Here is a 22,197-nt window from a genome sequence, read left to right as displayed (position 1 = left end):
GAAGTGAGGGTTTTTGGGTACTAGGAATGTTTCTATGATGGTATGACACCCCTCCATCCTCTGGTCCCAAAAAATTAAAACACCCATTTCAATCAAACATATTCCAACCAAACATGACAATTGAAAATTTTCGGAAAACTCTGAAGAAAATGGGAAAATTTGGGGAAATTTAATTCCCATATGTTCTACAATTTCATAGTGACAAACGTTGTTAGTCCATTTGATGTTTGCGCTAACAAAAATGATCTTTGTTCGAAAGAGGAAATTGATTTTAATGTGACAAAACTCACTCATATAGCTTCTCCTGTCTATATAAATATAAATGGATCGCCGGATGTGTTGATAAGAGTAAAACTCGAGGAAGGAATTGTCCGATTTAGGGCTGTCTTTATTCTATCATATTTTCTGTATCAAACATTTATGCCATGTAACGGAGAAACATGTTTTTTGCAAGTGGGTGGAAAATCTTGAACGAGAATTGTATCTGAAAATAATCCTCTAATAATAATATTATAATGAAGAGTTTTGGTAGAAGTATTAGGAACTTTATAGTAAAATGTAATTTTAAAGGGTGGAATAGAAGATCAACCTATGAACAGTTCTGCGATTGGACCCATGAAAGTGAAATGATCACGTGAATGTGATAACGAAAAATAAATTTTGGGCGGGACGAGGTTTGCCGAGTCAGCTAATATACTATAAAACTACTGTAAATCATGAAAAAGACAATTTTATTTATATGTTTTGAAACATTCGAATATCTGTTTTGACAAAGGTGTGCTGAATTAGAGCATTATAAAAAGTGGGCAAACCATGAACATATTTTCGACTGGACGAACCAAAATCATTTACCTTATGAAGTATTCATTTAAGGCAGTATTCTAGTCTAGAAATTTGAAAAAATTCAAAATTTTTTTCCTTCATTTTTTTTAGTTTAGGCATTCAAGAATATACTCTAAAAGGACATATCGAAAATCCTATTATTTACCGAGTTAGAGACATTTTAGTGATGCTGTATCTAACCTGGTACGGTCATAACAATGAACTTCAAACGCGTTTTTTCGAAACTAGTTTTTTTTCAAACTAGCGTACATAATATCTCAAGTTCTACTGAACCGATTCATGTTGAATTTATATGAATATAATCTACATGCATCTCTTTATCGCATGAACCACTGAAAAATGATAACTTTTAAATTTTACTTTTTTTTTTAAATCGGGAAACATAAGGAAAAACGTTTTAAACCGCATTTTGTTTTTCAAACGGCCGTTATTTTGTCAAAAAGATATTTTTGAACTGCCCGAGGTTTATGCGACAGCGGCATCTTTACTTATTCTGAATCTGTTCGATTTTTCTGGCACAATTATTTTTTTTAACTTCAGCTTGTAACTATTTTCGTTATGTACAGGGTTTTCCATTTCGGGCTTCCGAAAGTATACAGCCCTGCGCTGACAACCGTTTGACATAGCTGTCAACCAAAGCGTCATATCGTTAGTTGAATGTCTGCCATTTTACAATATGAATCGTATTAGCATCGCACAACGTGTTAATTTTGTTAAATTATACTATAAAAATGATGAAAAACCGGCAAATGTTTTTCGAGCATTACGGACGGATTTTGGTCGTCATGGACGGCCACAGAGCACACAATCGCTAATGTAGTGCGTAAATTCGAACAAATTGAATCCGTAGCGGATATTGTGAAACCTGTGAATCATCGTAATGTGCGTTCGGCCGAAAATATTGCTGCTGTTGCTGCCAGTGTGAAGGATTACCCGAATGTTTCGATTCCACGGCGTGCTCAGCAATTGGGCTTGTCAAACACATCATTGTGGCGAATTTTTCATTTGGACTTGCACCTACATCCATATAAAGTCCAACTGGTACAAACATTAGAGCGTGGTGACCATGGAATGCGTCGGGCATACGTCGATTGGGTGAACGAACAACAGCAGCAAAATGCTGAATTTTCTCATCAAATTTTCTTCAGCAATGAGGCACATTTCGAGCTCGGTGGCTATGTGAACACCCAAAATTTCCGTATATGGGGCTCAGAAAATCCACACGTGATTGTTGAGAGGCCATTGCATCCGCCAAAAGTCACTGTTTGGGGCGCATTATGGTCTGGTGGAGTCATCGGGCCGTATTTCTTTGAAAATGAGGACGGCGAGACGGTAACTGTGAATGGTGAGCGCTATGGCCGCATGTTAACCGATTTTTTTTGCCATAAATTGAAGATATGGATACGGATGACATGTGGTTTCAGCAGGACGGCGCCACGTGCCACACAATACGGCCGAACATGGCCATATTGCGAACGAAATTTGAGGGACGCATAATTTCGCGTTTTGGCGATGCCAATTGGCCGTTCAGATCATGCGATTTGAACCCGCTAGTTTTTTTTTGTGGGGTTATGCGAAAGACCGTGTCTATGCCAATTCTCCGCAAACTCTTGAACATTTGAAAGACAACATTCGTGAAGTTATGACCGAGATACCGCCCCATATGTGCCGAAAAGTCATCGAAAATTACCTGTTTCGGATCAAGGTGTGCGAGGAAGCCCTAGGTGGACATTTGAATGATGTTGTATTTCACACATAATGGCTAAACCAAAATTTGAAAAAAAAAGTTTCATCGAAATTCGAATTCTAAGTATGTTTTATTTCAATTTACTTTCGGAATCTAAAGTTGGAAAACCCAGTATTTTTAAATTCCCAGAGGAACTGGCAGATTATTTTCCGGATCTTTCTCGATGCTGAATGGCATCCAAACGGAAAGAATTCCGCGCGTGTATGTGTGTGGGTGTGTGTTGCGGTTGCTTCGAGATCTTCCCGGGGAACCGTTTGTGGCATCACTCTCCTCCTGATGGATTCCCTTCTGGCCTAAGGTGCACAAACAGGCTCTTGGTGACACCGTTCATCCGCGCTTTCATGATAAACGAAGAGCTTCACCACAATAGCGACAACATGCTCCAATCGCTGTTCAATTGTTGGATTCCCGAGCGGTGCTCGCTTATATACCGATTGGTGATTTCAATAGCCTATTTTGAAAGCAATTTTAAGACTATTGAAACAAGTTTTTGGATCAGAAAGTAACAAGTATAGAACGCGTAGACATTTTATCTTTCGAATGAAGTGTTTATCATACCATTTCGTTCAGTTGTTTAGGAGCTATTAACGCTCAAAATCTCGGTCTCCGGCGTAACGCTTTCGTTTTCGAAATTTTGATTTTACACCCCGGTATAGAAATGAAAGACGTAGTCCTACGTCAAAAAAATGCTTTGGTGGCATCTTGATCCTGCCGATAATAGCGTTCCAATTCTGATCGATAATGATAACGCAAGATTCTTCGATCGCTCTCAGCTCATGTGCGATACTCTCTGAATACAAATTTCAGCAAAGAATTTCAACGACGTGAAGAAATATGGAGTTTCACCGCGCAGTAGTATCAGACAGCAGAAATACGGATACATTTTCTTGCAATGCAGAATATTTTTCATATATTGTTGAATACAGATATATATTTGTTTTTCAAAATATTTATTAGTGTCCACGTGGATGTAATCTATACCTCCTCCCCCCACACTGGACAAACGTGGACATTTTCGTAACCCCTACCCCCCCTAAAGTTGTCCACGTGGTATGTGAACATCCCCTAAATGGAAAGTATCGTCAAGTAGCATTTGTACACTCACTTTTGCGATAGACTGTATACTCAATTTGGCGTTTAAGTGTAGTTGTGAAACATCTACGTTAGAGGATTAAATAACATTTTGGAAGTGAAAACCTTAAAAGTTAGTGGTTTTGATGGTGATGTTATTAATTTTATCTCAAAAAATCATAATAAACTAGATTGTTTCAATCGACTACCAAATTGTTCAAATTCGTTCAAAATTCAATTGTTCAATCAAAAGTTTTTTGACACCCAACTTCTATCTTTCCGGCATTATGAATAGCTTTTGTTGCTCATTCAACCCTCTTATTTCCGGGGGCAGAGATTCTGCTCCCGTTTTTTGAATATTTGTTTTTCGACACTACTAGGTAGTTCCGAACCTCGAAAGCGTTTTGTTGGTCCAGAGAAATGCTGACTCAATGCTTGCTGCCGAACTTCCTTTGCAGGGACCCCAGCTGCAACCTGGTTCTTCAGTTTTCTTTTCTGACCCTTTGAAAGGTTTTTCTTCCACGGAGTGTGAACTTGGACTGAATCTACCACTTTAGATCCAGTTTTTGTAGAGACGTTACTCTCGTCATTCTCATCCTCTGGTGACTCGCCACGAGTCGGAGTGTTTAGGATGGAAAAAAAAGGGCTGAACATCCGCTCTCAACACAACATCCTCTTCTACGCTCATAGAGTCAATCTCTATGAAGGTTCTTTTCGGACAGAGTGAGGCTGTCGGAACCCGAAAAATTTTGACTATTAGGATTATTCGTTGAAGCACCACAAGCTGCGCGGTAAAGAAGGTCCGTTGCATCAGTGACCCACATAATGCAGTAGGGGCGGAAGAAACTGTGGAGGGCGCCCTGGCACTTGATCAGTTTGTTTGAGGCTCTTTCACCATCAGATATATACAACAATTCAAAGGCTTCTTTAAGAACGTTATTCATATTTATTCATATTATATTTGAACTGATAGGTTATTGTTCGGAATAATTATGCACTGGAAAGCTATTTGATGAACAATATAGATTTTTATATTTATAGTTATATCTGCTTCAACTTCAACTTAGCTTCGCTTCAAATCAATTTAAAAGCCATAATCATTAGTACACTAAACTCAAATCAAAATGCAGCGGCGCAATCCTAATCTAAATCATCAGTACTCTTACTGCCCCCAGTTCCAGGCGAACCACCCCCAAATCCTGGAAATCCTCCTGCCCCAGCTCCCGGGAAGCCTCCAGGAAAACCACCAGGGAATCCGCCAGCACCACCACCTGGGGCACCTGGAAACCCTCCAGGGAAACCTCCAAAGCCAGACTGCGCCTGAGATGCAATTTTGGTGACGATATTCATCACTTTCGGATTGTTTTGGTATTTGCCAATGTTCGCCGGATTCGACATAATATCCTGAAGGGCGGCCGCTACCTCAGGATCCTTGAAGGCATTGAGGATATCTTCCGTGCCACCAAGACCACCGCCGCCGCCGCCACCCATGAAGTCCCCGAAGTCTCCCGCGTTCTCACCGCGAGCATTTTCCTCCGCCGCCTTCTTGTTGGCTTCCTGTGCCTTGCGAACGCGTTCCTGTCGTTCGCGAAGCTCTTTCTCCAGACGGCGACGTTCCTGCTTTAACTTATGTTGCTCAATCTTTTTCGCATTTGGAGTCACTTCCTTCAGCCATTCGTCAATTTCTTCGTCGAAATCTAATTTGCCCGCTTGACGAAGATCTTTGGCAGCCTCTTCCCATTTGCCCAGCAAACGATGAGCTCTTCCACGGAATTTATAAGCGGATGCAGAATCTGGATTCATCTCCAGGGCTCGGTTGCAATCCTGGATACAGGCGTTCGGCTTGACTAGCTTCAAATAAGCCTGACCACGTTTGGCATAATATAGTGCACTTTTTGGATTGAGGAGAATTGCTTCGGTAAAGAACTTAACAGCATCCTCATAGTTTTGTTCAGAATAAGCTGCTGCCGCTTGTGCACGGAACTCATTGGCTTTATCGAGGTCATCTTCGCTGGGTTCCTTGTCCATATCTCCCATCGGATGCTCCGTCACATCATCCGGCTCAACGCAGCCTTCCATATCCAGCTCAACATCCGATTCTGGTTCGGAGTCTTCCTTCTTCGCAGGCTCCTCTGCTTTCGTTTCAGTTTCAGCGTGCTTTGGTTTGTCGGCCCCACCAAAGTCTGGCGTTCCTTCCGGTATCTTTCCGCCCAGCTTCTCCACGAACTGTTTCAAAAAATCCAGTTGAGGTAGATTGAGTATCTGTGGTTGGGCGGCGCATAAATCAACGAATATCTTGAGCTTCTTCAGCTCTGAGGGATCAATTGGACATGCCATTGCTTTTCGTTGCGGTCAGCCCTAAATTGCCGGTAGAAGAGAAAACAAGCTAGAAAAACACACACACACACAGGCACGCAAATACCATATTGCATACTTTGCAGTCGGCTAATGTAAAATGTGCTGAGAAAATGTTGGAGATGTTATCACGAATCACTGAATAGGCTTCCGGCCGATGAAAGATTCACAGACTAGAATGTTCTTCTGTTTTTCACGACTGCTAACAACTTTTTGCCAATGTCATCGCCGCACGATTGGTGCATTCAATTTGCTAAACTTGCTGCGTACTTTTTTTGATAGCACAGTCCGGGGGGATACTAACAAGTGGTTACCTTTTCGAAATTCGACAGTTTTTGTATACTGAGCATAAATTTTAGTAATTTGCGATACAAAAGAGTTTTCCGTTGATTTGGTGAATTAAATCTGCATGTGCATGATTAGTGAATCACTAAAATTATTGAAGGAATGCAGATTTTCAAACGCCTGCGATCAGAATTGTCTCTATCACTTATACTTATACCACGAGATTATATATTTCATCATTTTGCAGCTAGATTGAAAGCATGTCGACCTAATTATTTTAACTGATTTTGAACAAAGGAGTATTGAGACATTTTTATCTCGTAACTCATGCGAAATTGATATTATTTTGTAAATGAATAGTAGGAGAAGTTAGTCCGACTGGTGATCCTGAACCGGTTATGGTAGGACGATCTTTAGAAAAACATTATGATCATGATGGATCGAATTTCTAAACGGTGTAGGGATTGATTCACTGATTTAATCGGTACCAATGATCTGAAACGATCTTTGGAAAATCGAAGGCCTTTTCCAATTTATTTACTTGTTCTATATAAGTGTTTACGTTTCTTTAAACATGGCATAAACATTTCACATTTCTATTCAAATATCAAAGGCATTTCAATTTGATTCTCAGGATGAAGGTCTCAAGAGAAAAAAATGTAGTTTCCAATGCATTCATATTGGACCGTTATGGAATTATTTAAATTAATAAATTAATTGAAAATTATTAAAAATTCAACAACTGATATTCATAGAGAACTACGCTGACAAGAATCCTGTTGAATTCAACCGTGTCCTACATTTGGCATTTAGTCGATAGTATTCGGTAATAGTCCCAATTCCAGGAAAGAACGCTTCAGCTGGGCCTGATGTCACCATCCATCTTGTTTCACTGTCAGCCTAGCAAATATAATGATGTAAATATAACTTGTGACCACTTGTTTTATAATGACTAAACATACAAAACTGCTTCTCCTAAATTTACGACCACTAATTTGGCAACCTTGAAAGGCTTCCAATGTTTATGACATTCGTCAAGTGGTTTTTGGTGAGATTGAAATAAAAGCTCACTGATTATTTTCTCTGCGATTAAAAAGATTGGAATGATCGAAAAAAAATATCGATTTTCGCGAGTTTCTGGAATACAAAGAATCAATCCGAAAAATCAGAAATCGGAGAGGAAATGATCGATCTTCTAAATATCGATCCAAGATCGCCCAATCCTAGAACCAGACTACTTTTGGATCTCGGGAATGGTGCTACCTACCGATTTTTTAGTAATCTCAAATGAAACGCAGTTGGCCTTCGTAGCCACAATGGTTGTGCGTTCGCTTACTAACCCAACAAGCAATAAATCATATAAGTAGCGCATATACATCAACCTATATTCTATATTTTGGGTGATATATGATGTACCCATCTAGCATATACATGCAAAAACGATACACACCCAGCAAACATTAAACCGTACATTAAACATTAAATCTATCAAATTACAATCGCATAAAATATCAATCAAAGCATTCATCATTTGTATCCGAAATCGTACGATTTTCTACACCATTGCCTATCAGTATTAAAAGCATCGTATATCGTTATATACGATTTTATATTGCATATACGTGTATCGTCTACACTTTTGCGTGTGGATGCTAGTTATATGCATTATATATCATCCAAATGTGTCTAGGATGTATGTATATCGACTCCAATTATGGCTATTCATACGATTTGACGGTTGCATGGCAAATGCTGGCGAATTGTTTAAGATGAAATTGTGGAATGTTTAAAATGAGTGGTGACCGAGGTTAATAAAATTGCTCTGATGTAATTCGAACTCCCGTTGTGTCAAGCAGTTATCAAGCAGTAGCTATCTGGAGCAGTTAAAATTCGTACATATGATACAAAAGATATGCATTGGCGATTTTACTTATATAACTGTGTCCTGAAGAAAAGGAAGTCATCCCAGTCAAATAAACCAAATACTCAGTCTCGTTTACTTCAGATCATAGTCCAGGAAATTCACAGGAACGATTTCAATTCTAGAGACTTTTGGTTCATTTGTCTGAGAACAATTTTTTCTCTCAATTCAGAATGTCGTGACCAACGACCACATTAATTTATGCGACTCTCGAGCTACATTTGCCTGAAGTGCATAAGTGATGTCGATAAGTTAAATTTTACGATAGTTCATATGTTCTTAACCGATGTTTGTTATACCCAATTACGATTTAATCTATAAACTATAAACTTAATCTATAAACTATCTCGCTATAAATAAAATCAGATTTTTTGCATTTTATTCGATCTCAGATATACGCGATGCATGCACCGAACGACATCATATACGTTTATAATGCCATTCTGCTTTATATACGTCTCATATATGTCAAGTTATACGATTTAATGTTTGCTGGGAAGCGATCGCTCGTGAGTTCAAAACTCAGGGTCCTCAGTTTACCATCTTTGTATTGTTACAGTATAACTACGTCCACGCAACAATCATCAGTGATGAAGATCGATTAATGGTCAGAGTCCTATCGCCATTTATATAAGCTCTGCTTGCAACAAGAAACATCGGACTTTTGTGCTATTAAAGGGAAAAGATAGATTTTTAACCTGTACGAAAAATGAGATGAATGTTCTTTTAAATGGAGAAAATTTACAAAGCTAGGCAATATGGATTGCTTATGGTCTGCACATCAAAACAAGCTATATAAATTAAATATACCTGTTGCCTGTAGTACACGGCATGGCGTTATTTGAAAAAAGACGAGGTGGCCCTGAGTCGATCTAAAAAAGGAGGTTCTAAATCGACCCTCTGTTATTCACCCCTATTCCAGAGCCAGATTGGCAATCGGATTTCACAATCCAATCGAGTATATCTTGCATTCTGCTACCAGTTCGTCTCAAACCCAAACATGCGGCGAATTCCGAACTTAAAATATCGATCGCAGTAGTCATACAACTATGAAACCAAAACCAAAAATAAAAACTGACAAGCACAATAACAATGGTCAAAATGAGAGAGAAATTTTTACCAGATTGATTTTAATATGAGAATTCTTACCTAGAACACCCCCTATGAAGTCCGGCTTTTGGATTTTAATTAAAGATTAAAAGTATTATTGGATTGCTCTTTTCTTTCCAAAAAAGACGGGTGGGTAATGTCAGGGACATAACCGGAGTGACGTAGGACTATACAAAGGGGACAGCTTTTGTTAAATATATATTTTAAATATATTGTTTTATTTTCTTCTCCTACTTGAATACCTACCTATCTACCTGAAAAATGGATTAGTTCACTGTTTACTCTTTATGAATATGTTGATGGTTCTGAACAGAACCTTTGGTGTTGTGTTTTTGTTATCACTCGATATTCCCACTCGCCACAGCTTTCACAGTTGGAAAATTTCTTCCTATCCAGCTTGTGACATGTTGTTCAGTAAATTACATTTAATGCGACGTGCCGGAGAAACACTTTGCCACTCACTGAAACTAATTGTTGCCTTGATGAGCGCCGAACCGAAGCTGCTCTGTTCTTGATGCGGGTTTTATGATTGTCGTGAGCAGCTTTGCAAGCCAACTCGAGCACTCCGACGGCCGAAACTCTATAATCGCTGTTAGGTATACTGGTGCTCCGGCACCAATCCGTTCGGCCTAGTTACCCTTGCGGAGCAATCAGTGAATGCGACCAACAGGAAACTGGAGACTTGCACGGTTCGAGTGAGACTTTGCCTTTCCCTTAACTTGTCCTCCTTTGTTACGTCCACGATGCCGATGCCGTACAACTACACGGGTTGAAAGAAAATATGATATTTTTTTGGGGTCCGCGTGTTTTATACTCTAGCGGTACACACTCACAGGATAGAGACAAATCGGCAGACTCAGCCAGAGGGGCGAGTCCAACGAGACGAACGAATGAGCGTTAAAAGGGAGCGATGGCAAAAAAAATACATTCATTACGATTTGTTCGCTCGTTGGATTCACATGCAGGCTAAAAAGGGTCCTTTTCAGGATCACAAAATTATCTTCAATCTAAAGAGTTTATTGTTTTGTTGTCACTCGATATCCCCATCTTGTTCGGCTAAACCTTTCTGTTTAGCGATTGCATTTGCCACTCGCCTCAGCTTTCACAGTTGGAAAATTTCTTCCCATCCAGCTTGTGACATATTTTACAATAAATTACATTCAATGGCACGTCGCATTACCACCACTCAGTATCGGATTGGAGGTAATTTTAACCTGTAATTGAATATTTGCGAAGACAGTGGTACAGTGTCGGCATTCAATGTGGGGTCATAATTTGGACCCCGAACTCTATGTTTACAAAAATGTCCAACTAAATATGTCGCATTACAGGTCCGTCCAATTAGCTAAATGTCGAGATAAGTGTAAATTACTGTACTTTCAATCTAGAAGCAATTTAAGAATTGGTGAAAATCAATAAGCTCAGAACAACTGCCAAATTCACATACTCAAACAAATGATCTCCTGGCAAACAAATTATGAAAAAATCAATTTGTGTTTTATTATTATTTTGGATATTGTTTTAGAAAGCATTGAACAGTATTTCTTAAACTCTTTTTTGGAAGGTTTAATGGCCCTGAAAAGCGCCTTGTTTTATGGAATGGTTCCAATTTAGAAAACTTTGTACTCGTGGTTTTGAAAAAACCATTTCGAACGCCCTCGATGCCGCCTTGTTCTGGATTTGCCACCAAAGCAGATTGATAAAAAAAAACATTTTTTCTTCTGCTACCAGCTGCCGTTTTGCGATTGCGTTTGCCACTTGCCACTCGCTGCAAATGCTAGTTGTCTTGATGTCCTCCGAATGTGTTCTGATCCGAATGCAGTTTTTTTAATCGTCGCGAGCAGCTTTACCAGCTAACTCGATCACTTCGGCGGCCGAAACTAAACACGGTTCGAGCGGGATTTTGCCTTTCCCTTCACTTTTCCTCCTTTGCTATGTCCTGACATGGCTGCTTGTGTTGGTTTGTTGATGTGATGTGATGCGAAACAATGTGGTGTACGGTTTGGATGAGAATGATCGTTACGGCAGCGGAGCGGGGATTTTTAAGCTGATTGGCTGGCTCGAGAATTACGCATGTGTGAGACTGCGACCAATGTTTCGTTCATTTTTTTCTTTTTCCTTTCCAATCGTGCTTCATTCTATTTCGCTGCTGCTCTGGTTGCCCGTTTTGGTCGGTACGATTTGAGGAGCACAAAATGGACCAATCAAAAATGGGCACATAGTGCATTTTGACAATGCTTGATATTTCACAATTATTCAATTATTTATCTCAAGAAAAATGAAATGTTATTCGTTATGATAGATGCGTAGATATATTTCCTATCAATTGATGCAAAAACCTTTGCGATCTATTGAGAAATGCTCGAGTTATAAGCGTTCCAAATCTTGCAATTTTTCCTACTTGTTCAGTGCCTAGATTTCCATTTCACCCCCTATATCTTCCGGTTAGACGTAGTCCTACGTCAAAATATTTCGATTCAATCCCTCTCCATCCCTTCTTCACCCTAATGTATATTCAGATATTTGATGAGGCCCATCTATGAAAGTGCCCAGCAAACATTAAATCGTATAACTTTGCACATTATAAGTTACATATAAATTCGCATCAAATCACAATCGCATAAAATGCAAAAACACGATTTTCCATGTCATCGATGGATTGAGTGGTAACATTGTCTGATCATATCGCAAATCAGTCCAAAAAGCATCGCATATCATTATATACGGCTTTTTATGCGTACAAAATATGGCATATACGTATATCGCCTCCAATTTTGCATGTATGTGCTTGTTATACCCAGCAAACATTAAATCGTATAATTTTGCACGTGCCAAGTCTTACAAGAAATCCGAATAAATCATAATCGCATATAATATCAATCAAAGTATGTGTCGTTTATATTTGAAATCGCATAAAATGTAAAAACTCGATTTTATATACCATTATCAAATTAAGTCGCAATTCGGTATAATAAACATCAATTTTACGATGTACATTGTCGTAAAATATATTTAATCCGCATCATATGCGTATATTACGCTGATGCAGTTTGTGTGTCGCATAAGCGTATAATTTAAATCGATTCAGTACTGTAGTAAATCGTGTTGCATGCTGAAGAAAATCATGAAACAGTAAATATATTATTACCTCCTAATAAAGAACATATTACATCACATTGAAATGTCAATGAAATGCTGATGCACTTGAAAGTTTTAACCGCTGTTGAATTAAATTTCAGATAGCCGCGCGAGATAGCTGGTGGATGATAATCCAGACGACCGGAGTTCGAACCCACATCGGAGCAGTTTTCTCCAAACACCAATCTGTGCCATTTTAAACATTCATATTCCACGCCCAACACAAGTCAATTAAACAATTATTATTTCTACAAACATAAATACTCATATATAAAAATGGCGATTCGTGAGGCTATAATAATCATTCCACGAAAATATTTTGCGCCATTTGTTTTTTTCTATGTCTGTAATATATCGTATATGAGTATGACAAAAGACGTATTTGGTGCTTTGACAATTCATGAATATATTCATATTAGATCGCAATTCAATTCAACATAATCGCTATTATAGCCGGTAAAAGTTGCATATTCATCCAAACAAATTCGGTAAGCATTTGCCATGTATGTATATGGCCTCCACTTTTGCATGCATATGCCAGTTAGGCGCATTATATGCCAACCAAATTTTTGGGCATATGATGTTATATATACGCTTGTTATGCGATTTAATGTTTGCTGGGTATGCATCATATATCATACAAATGTGTCTTGGTTGTATGTATATCGCCTCCAATTATAGCTATTCATACGACTTAATGTTTGCTGGGTGGGACCGGCTTTGAATGGACAAAATTTTGCCGTTCTGCTTGCGTTTGTTAGGCAGAGGACATAGTGAATGCGGTGCGATGCTTTGCGATGCGATGCGCAGCGATTAATTGTTGCTCATCGCGTACTATGACATGCTGATCGCTTAGATCGCGCGTTTTTTGATGTTTCATTCCACTCCATTCCACATGTAAACTACCCAGCACAAGGATGCCAGATATGGTAACACATCTTCATTCTGTAAAAAGTTGAATTGTGAGATATTTAATTTAGTAATAAATTGTATGTTTGCGACATTTTTCTCAAAAAAGCTTCAACCGAAAATCTAAATTGCAATTACAGCAAATCTAATGTTTTTCTCAGTAGCATTTGGTTACTTGGTTGTGAAGATTATTATAGATAAATCATCTGACAACCATCACTTGCGTTCACTCGCGGCAAAACACTCCACACATAGTTTTACCGCATTGAAATCGCGTTTACTACATCAGGTCAGGGCGGTTTGCATCGCCTTCACTATGTCCTCGGCCTTACGTGGGTGGTGGAGAACGGAGGAAAATTTCTCCTTTGTGAGGATTATTGTTTTGGTGGTCTTTGTGATTCAGGTCTATTATTACAATGAATTACGTATTATCCAATTGGTGCTTCCTGTTGAGGGTAGAGGCACTTTCAGGCCTACTGAATTGGCTAGCGCTGAATAAACGTCACTTTTAGAGGAAGAATGCAACTCAAATAAAAAAAAATTAAATGAAGTTTAAAAAGATTGACGAATGTGTTGTTCTAGTTTTGGCCTTTGTTAGAGTAAACGCCTTCCCCTCCAGAAATGCCAGACGACCTTTTAAATAGTCTGCAAAGAAAACCGGAAATGTCGAGGTGTACAAATATCTGCCAGCCACCTTTGATAACACAGTAATCGCAAAGTGATCTCTTAAAAAAAGATGCCGTTAGCACAGATAACTGAACTGAGGTATAAAGAAAAGAAATACCATATCCCTCTAGCCTGCAAAATTTGCGACAAAATTTAAATATCAGTAAAATTGCCTAGATGAAAAAAAAATTCGAAACAATTCCAAATCAAACGATAACAGATTGCAACATTTTGCTAATTCCAAACCCGATCGGATTCCGGAATATGGGTGAATGTCTCCCACATTCAGTTATTAATTTAAATTGAATTTTCCTGAACATTCTGCACCCCTCTAATCGTGCGCCCGGGAGCGTTTTTTTTTTCAAATTTCTAGACTAAAATACTGTCTTAAAGAGGGAAAAACATTTGATAAGAATTATCCGCACGTTCCACAATCAATATTTACATCAATCATCCATATTATAGAAAACCAAATGTGATCAGTTCTTGTACTAATACTAATCAATATTTCACCAATTCAAACGATCACCATTTTCGTTTTTACTCTTGGAGCAGACTCCAATATTTCAAAGAGGGATAAATATATTCGAATATCAAATGGATGAGTCAGTTAACAACAACTTAATCCATCCATAATCAATATCTTCATCAATCTTATTTCAATGCGATGACCTTGTGAGGCCTGAGAACATATAAAGCAAATGGTTCCCTTCCAGTGACTCACGAAGAGAAAAATATGGAAATTATAAAACAAGCCGATTGTATCAGCTGCTTTGCCCTGAACATTATTTGTCGGGTATCACATGACATGTAACATACGCCATGCACCATCCCCTCGACTAAATTCTCGATGCACTGCATTTTCTCCAATCAGAAACTTCAAACCAAATAGACAGTGGTGTTGGGTGTTAAATGGTGCAAAAATAAACTTATTTCCCCGTGGGTACGTGCGATTGAAGGGTCGCCTAGCGATCGATTTTTCGCTTTACCATAATTGGCAAATAAGGTGAATACTTCATGCGTTACGCTAAACACTCGGCAGCAAAATCATATTGTTTGCTTTTGTAGCTTTTCGAAATGTCCTTTGCAAGAAGTTTTGCATATGTAAATCCGCAATGGTTACTATTGTCCAGAGGAAGATTTCTCGACGTTGTGATCGTTTCAAGAGGGTTATTCTCAGGCTCTGGCTCCGGTCAGCTTAGAGTGCTTGGGAATAGCGGTCCACCACTAGTGGCTCGTGTAACAGCAGATCAAAGAGATAAGCGCAATAACAATGGTCAGAGTGAGAGGGGACATAAGAACTTCGGGCACAAGCCCGAGGGTGAGGCAACTTTTACCAAGATCTTTTCCGCTTTTCTGGTAGCGATGATGATCGGTTCTTGTCTGGACTGGAAGAAGTAAGTATTGGCAGCTGTTATAGATCGAATAGTGGATCAAAATTTGCTTTGCTGAAATTATAGACTAGGAAGAGCCATCGGTTGGCCAAAGGTGGATGCCGATGCTGGTGTACATGTAGGCAAGAATGGTTCCAAAGAACTCGAACAGGACGATGACTCCGAAGGTGATGACGACGATAAGAAGAAAATGCGTAAGGAGAAAATCGGATTCCGAGATCGCAAGGTAAACGCTGGATAGTTCGGTTGAATTTTGCGACTTTTTTTTGATTATTAGTATTTATAGTTCCAAGTAATACAATTTAGTTTGAGCCTTCAAAATGTAGACTTTATTTTTGTTTTGTTAATTTCACATATTTGTTCCATTAACAATAATCGCGTTTGTGTGAATTGATTTACGCAACTGCCAATGCATCCGCATAGATAATCGAGTACGAAAACCGCATGCGATCGTTCTCTACGCCGGACAAAATCTTTCGCTATTTCGCTACCGTGAAGCTGATCCAAGGCGAATCCTGCACTGTCTATATGACCCCGCAGGACTTCCTGCGTGCCATTACACCGGGACTGAAACAGCCGGATGGTAAATACTTACTTTTATATGCCTGGTGCTTGATCATTTCCACTAACCAAATGCTGGCAAACGACAGAAAGAAGCGGGGTTTTGAGAAAACTGCTACTAACAAATTCTAGAAATTAATAGTGATGGTAAGCTAGTTATTCATCTTCAAAATAACTAAATCTGGCAAAAAAGGAAACATGGTGTAGTGACGAGAAATTAATTATTTTCCAATAAATGGCTTTAGTATTCTTCGTAGCTTTCATACGGTTTCGTGCTTGCTTGACCCAGTATTGTAGGGGAGCGCCTAAACGACGAACATTAGCTAATAAAAAACGAAATTTGATCGAAATGATAGTAAGCATTGTTTCCTTGTCCGGGACTTAAACATTGCGAAACAGTCTGTTTGGAGCCTCTTGAATGAGCCTGAACCCAATAAGAATTGCTCAATGTATGGGAGCCGGAAAGGTAACCGCCAAATTCATTTCCATTTAATGAATCGTAATGAAATTTACGTATTTCGGAAATACATTATGCATGGTGGTGAAAAGTGGGTTACAACTCACTGAATAGATATCAAGATTCGTGCACTGTAAGGTTCTGCTGTGTCACTCTCTTGTGGTTATGCTCTGCTACCAAAAATATAACTTTAAGTAATAGAAGAGGAATTTTGTTCCATCAGGACAACACCAGCCTACACACATTGATTGCCGGAGCTCCGGAAATTTAGCGTGGAGGTTCATAGAATAGAAACGGCCTAAACCACGAAGGAACATTTATATGTTACTAGCTGACCCGGCAAACTTCGTCCCGCCCAAAATTTATTTTTCGTTATCACATCCACGTTTTCTTACTAAGTGCATGTTCATGGGTCCAATCGCAGAACTGTTCATTGATTGATCTTCTAATGTACCCTTCAAAATTATTTTTTACTATAACATTTCAGTACTTCTACCTAAACTCAACATTATAATATCAGATTATTTTCAGACACAATTCTCGTGCAAGATTTTTCATTCACTTGCAAATAACACGTTTCTCCGTTACATGAAATAAATGTTTGACACAGAAATATGGTAGAATGAAGACAGTCCTAAATCGGACGATTCCTTTTTCGAGTTTTGCTCTTATCAACACATTCGGCGATCCATTTTTATTTATATAGATAGAACATGATATAGGAGTTCGTTTTATCACTTTATAAAATCCATTTCCTCTTTCGAACAAAGATCAATTTCGTTACTGCAAACATCAAATGGACTAACAACGCTTGTCAATATGTAATTGTAGAACACATGCGAAATATAATATATGTGCATTATTTTTATGGGACCCGAATTTGGCTCCATTTGCTTCATTAGTTCTCGAGTTATGCAGAAATTTGTGTTTGATTTGTATGGCAGCCCACCCCTTAGAGAGGAGAGGGGTGTAGTATCTAACCACCATAGAAACATTCATTGCACCCTACTTCCTACTTCCATATGCCTGATTTGGTTTCATTTGCTTGATAAATTCTCGAGTAATGCAGAAATTTGTGTTTCATTTGTATGGCAGCCCCCCTTTAGAAAGGAGGGATGGGTCTCGAACTATCATAAGAACTAGAGATGGGCAAACCGTTCATGAACTGTTCAAAAGAACTAGTTCACCAAAAAGAGTTAACGCACGGTTGTTCTTTTTTACTGGGCAACAGTTCACATGAACTGCTTACCCAGTTCAGAACGAACTGTGTACGAAGACCGCTGGCTGAACTTCAGTTCAGTTCAGAACGAACTGAACGGTGGACGATGAACTGTGTATGCAGTTCAGAACGAACTGTTGACGATGGCCGCTGGCGGAACTGTGTATACAGTTCAGAACGAACTGACCGCTGGCTGAACTGTGCGTACAGTTCAGAACGAACTGTGTATGGTGATCGGTGTATAAGAGCAAACCGAGCGAACGAGTTATGCACGAATGCTGCTGCAAGGTAAATAGTCCTCAAATTAACGAATGGAAACAAACGAAAGCCCCATGAAATAACAAAAATAAGATGTCGGTATTGTCGTTTTCATAATAAAACGCAATATTTCAGGACACGATGGTTCTTAAATTGGATTGTTCGATTATTTATCAAATAAAGTTTTAATTTCATATTTTTAAGTTGAGGGTAAATATTTCAGTAAGATATGCAATCACAAAAAAAAAAAACAGTTGAAAGCGAAACGATTCAAACAGTATTTTTCAACAGTAAATAAAAATTTGTGTCGCTGATATGAAATGTTTTTATATTATATCATATTGTGCTTGATAATTTCGAGAAAGTCTTTCGCGTTTTGGTACAGTTTTGCTATAACAGTTATTGCAAAACATTGTAGAAAAGCAGCGCAACGCTAGTTTGTGCTGAAAATAATAAATCACGGCTCAAACTAGATCAAAATTTCAAAATCATAGTTTGATTTTCTATTTTGCTAATATATTTTCAACAAAATTCGGACACAGAGTTATTGCTAACAAACAGCATTTTATGAATGAAAAGAACAGTCCTACATAACATTTCACACTTTTTTATACATGATTTGGCATATCCCTCTAATGTACGAAAGAGTGAGTGAACTGCTCAAAAGAACTAGTTCACTTAAGTGAACGGTTGGTCACTGAACGGTTCATTAAAGTGAACTGTTTTGCCCATTTCTAAAAAGAATCTTCCCCGACCCCAAAAACCCCCACATACCAATTTTCATGTCGATCGGTTCAGTAGTTTCCGAGTCCATAAGAATCAGACAGACAAACAGACAGACAGACAGAAATCCATTTATATATATTAGGGTGCCAATGAAAATGATCATCTCAAGTTTCAAAAAGTTACCCCATAAAAAATGTTCACCACCTCGAAAAAACACCCTATGCAAAATATCAGCTCAATCGGACTTACGGGAGAGGGGCGCAAAGCGGTCAAAATTTCAGTTCGTTGAAAATCGAAAAATCACCCAAAATTTTGATGACAAATGTCTTAAAATTGCATGAAACGTCGAGATCTAGTGTCATCCCGAAAATATTTTTTTTTGTCAAAAGTCGACACTCTGGGCCTTTTTTTTCGACATGCGAAACGAAAAGTATGGTTTAGGGTACCAATAAAAATAGTTATCTCGATTCTTCATTCGGAACTTGCTACGAAATGTTGATTTGCACAATAATATACCCTATGCAAGATATTAGCTCATTTGGACTTTATTTACTGTTGTCACAAACGTTAAAATTTGAGTATATTTTTTATTTTTTTTGGTTCCAAAAATCGACCCTAGAGATATTTTCTCATAAATTCATTGGTACCCTAATATATATACAATCATTCCATGCCAAACCGATATAGTGGTTCTCAGATTTTCGTCAGAAGTGGTAGTTTTGTCCTTTATCGCAAATTATTAGACCAGTATTTTTTATTTTTTTGTTAGGGTGACCATTCCCATTTTAGGGTGGTCCGAAAAATCCATTTTTTCGCATTTTTGCTAAAAATGATCTTTTTTTCCAAAAATTCAGAGCTTTTGAACACCTGGATCAATTCAGATTTTCGACATATTAAATTCAATCCAATCAGCTAGCCTTCTTTTAAAAAACAGGAAGTGGGTTATATCTATGGTATAACCGCAATGGTGACGTAGGACTATCGTTGATTTAGTGATCATTTGTTTGAAGTTGAATCTGAATTCATTCTGAATGAATGAATAAATGACTTCGAAACGAGAGCGTTACGTTGGAGGTACAAGGTTTTATGCATCCAATATTGGATACGAAAATGTCCTACTGATGGGGAAGAATAATCTTCAGAAGCTTTCCTGCTAATTGTACTTGATTGAAAAATCACAGAACTAAATGTATTTGGTCGCAGTATTATATGGATAGAAAACATTAAAATAAATTCGTTCGCTTGCATGTAGTTTTCAATTCCAAGGGAAACTTGCTGATTATTTTGCAGCAACGACATCTTTCCGGATTCTCCTCGATTCTTCTCGAAATCCACCAGTGGTTAATGCTAACTCGATAACCACCTGTTGATTGAACTTGATTGAAAAATTACATAATTAATTGTATTTGGTCGCAGTATTAAATGGATAGAAAACATTACAATAAACTCTTTCTCTTGAATGTAATTTTCAAGTTCAAGGGGGACTGGCAGATTATTTTACAGCAACGATCACTTCTTTCCGGATACTTCTCGATAACCAGCGAACTTAAAGAGTTGCACGCGTGTATGCGTGTGGCAGTTGCTTCGATACCTCAAGCGGAACCAATTTTCGATGCTGGTACTCTCTCGGTCGTCTTCTCTTCTCCTTATGATGGATCGGCTTTTCTGCCCTCCCTCACAGTTCCACACAAACTACATGTTTTTCAGGACAGGTCAGGCCAGGTAAGGAATCCCTCGATCCCTCGCCGCCCAGCTTGTCCAGCACGTTCAGCTCGTTCAATTACGATGTTGCCTTGTCGATGTCCTCACGAAAAATGAATACGTTTCACCACCAGAATATCGCTTAAGTATGCTTTTTGTGCATGATTGATTCGAGAGAATGTGTCGTTTACGATGGCAATTTGGAAGGCAAACTAGAAGGGAATGAACTCTCTGAGTTTGAAACTTTCGACGAATGAGCAATAATCGATTGAAAATTATATAATTTTCGCGATGCGAAACATTTTCCGTTGCGCGCATACAATATTGGATACGAAAATATCCTAATATAAAAATATTCCTGCTAATGACAATTATAATTATAAAAATATTCCTGCTAATTACACTTCATTGAAAAATTACAAAATCAAATGTATTTGGTCGCTGTGTTGCATGGTTAGAAAACATTAAAAGAAACTCTTTCGCATGAATGTATTTTCCAATTCCCATGGAACTGGCAGATTATTTTTCAGCATCGATTAGGTTTTTCCAGATTTTTCTCGATACTCGAAACCCACCAATGGTTAATGCTAACTCGATAACCACCTGTTACTTGATTGAATTTTTGGTCGATGTGTTATATGGTTGGATACATTAAAATAAACTCTTTCGCATGAATGTATTTTTCAATTCTCAGGGGAACTGGCAGATTATTTTTCAGCAACGATTGGATCTTTCCAGGTTTCTTCTCGATAACCAGCAAACGAAAAGAATTCCGCGCGTGTATGTGTGTGTGGCGGCTGCTTTGATGTCTTCCCGGGGAACCGTTTTTCGATGCTGATACTCTCTTGGTCACCTTCTCTTCTCCTTCTGATCGATCGGCTTTTCTGCACTCCCTCACAGTTCCAAACAAACTGCATGTCTTTCAGGTCAGGTCAGGCCAGGTAATGAATCCCTCGATCCCTCGCCGTTCAGCTCGTCCAGCACGTTCAGCTCGTTCAGTAACGATGTTGTTTTGTCGATGTCCTCACGAAAAATGAATGGGTTTCACCACCAGAATATCGCTTAAGTATGCTTTTTGTGCATCATTGAATCGAGAGAAGGTGTCGTTTACGATGGCAATTTGGAAGGCAAACTAGAGAGGAATGAACTCTCTGAGTTTGAAACTTTCGACGAATGAGCAATAATCGATTGAAAATTATAGAATTACTAGCTAACCCGGCAAACTTCGTCCCGCCCATTTACTTGATTAATTCTCGAGTAATGCAGCAATTAAAGTTTTATTTGTATGGCAGCCACCCCTAAGAGAGGGGGGAGGGGTATCTAACCACCATAGAAACATTCATTGCACCCTAAAGTTTCCATATGCCTAATTTGGTTTAATTTGCTTGATTAATTCTCGGGTAATGCAAAAATTTGTGTTTCATTTGTACGGCAACACCCTCTAAGAGAGGGGGAAGGAGTATCTTAACACCATAGAAACATTTATTGCATCCTAAAACCTCCACATGCTAAATTTGGTTTCATTTGCTTGATTAATTCTCGAGTAATGCAGAAATTTGTGTTTCATTTGTATGGCAGCCCCCTCTTTGAGTGGGGGAAGGACTGTCTAACCATCATAGAAACATTTATTGCACCCTAAAACTTTCACATGCCAACTTTGGTTTCGTTTGATTGATTAATTTCCGAGTAATGCAAAAAATTGTGTTTCATTTGTATGGCAGCCCCCTCTAAGAGAGGGGGAAGGAGTATCTTATCACCATAGAAACATTTATTGCATCCTAAACCCTCCACATGCCAAATTTGGTTTCATTTGCTTGATTAATTCTCGAGTAATGC

The 22,197-nt window shown here is 38.6% G+C and overlaps 2 protein-coding genes across 3 annotated transcripts in view; one reads left to right on the top strand and one right to left on the bottom strand.

Annotated features, from left to right (window-relative positions):
* Positions 1-4,584: 4,584 nt before the first annotated feature.
* LOC129776281 (hsc70-interacting protein 1-like) lies at positions 4,585-6,306 on the bottom strand. Its single transcript, XM_055781829.1, has 2 exons — positions 6,096-6,306; positions 4,585-6,019 (listed from the first exon to the last, which is right to left on the bottom strand). The coding sequence occupies exon 2, from the start codon at positions 5,996-5,998 to the stop codon at positions 4,802-4,804; it is 1,197 nt and encodes a 398-aa protein (XP_055637804.1). The 5' UTR covers positions 5,999-6,019; positions 6,096-6,306; the 3' UTR covers positions 4,585-4,801.
* An 8,595-nt stretch (positions 6,307-14,901) lies between these two features.
* LOC129777143 (calcium uptake protein 1 homolog, mitochondrial-like) overlaps positions 14,902-22,197 on the top strand; it is a 58,585-nt gene continuing 51,289 nt past the window's right edge. Inside the window, exons 1-4 of one of the 2 annotated variants that reach the window (XM_055783224.1) lie at positions 14,902-15,051; positions 15,114-15,442; positions 15,506-15,665; positions 15,863-16,022. In XM_055783224.1, the coding sequence (XP_055639199.1) occupies positions 15,123-15,442; positions 15,506-15,665; positions 15,863-16,022 (640 nt within the window). In that variant the 5' untranslated portion in view covers positions 14,902-15,051; positions 15,114-15,122. The remainder of the gene's footprint in view (positions 15,052-15,113; positions 15,443-15,505; positions 15,666-15,862; positions 16,023-22,197) is intronic. The other variant, XM_055783223.1, reaches the window with a different exon arrangement.

The sequence above is a fragment of the Toxorhynchites rutilus genome, chromosome 3 (assembly GCF_029784135.1).
Source record: "Toxorhynchites rutilus septentrionalis strain SRP chromosome 3, ASM2978413v1, whole genome shotgun sequence".
Lineage (NCBI taxonomy): Eukaryota > Metazoa > Arthropoda > Insecta > Diptera > Culicidae > Toxorhynchites > Toxorhynchites rutilus.
The sequence above is the reverse complement of the archived record's forward strand: the minus strand, read 5'-3'. Positions and strand labels throughout refer to the sequence as shown.

Excerpts from the sequence above, each read along its gene's own strand:
- LOC129776281 (XM_055781829.1), bottom strand. The coding sequence starts at position 5,998 with ATGGCATGTCCAATTGATCCCTCAGAGCTGAAGAAGCTCAAGATATTC.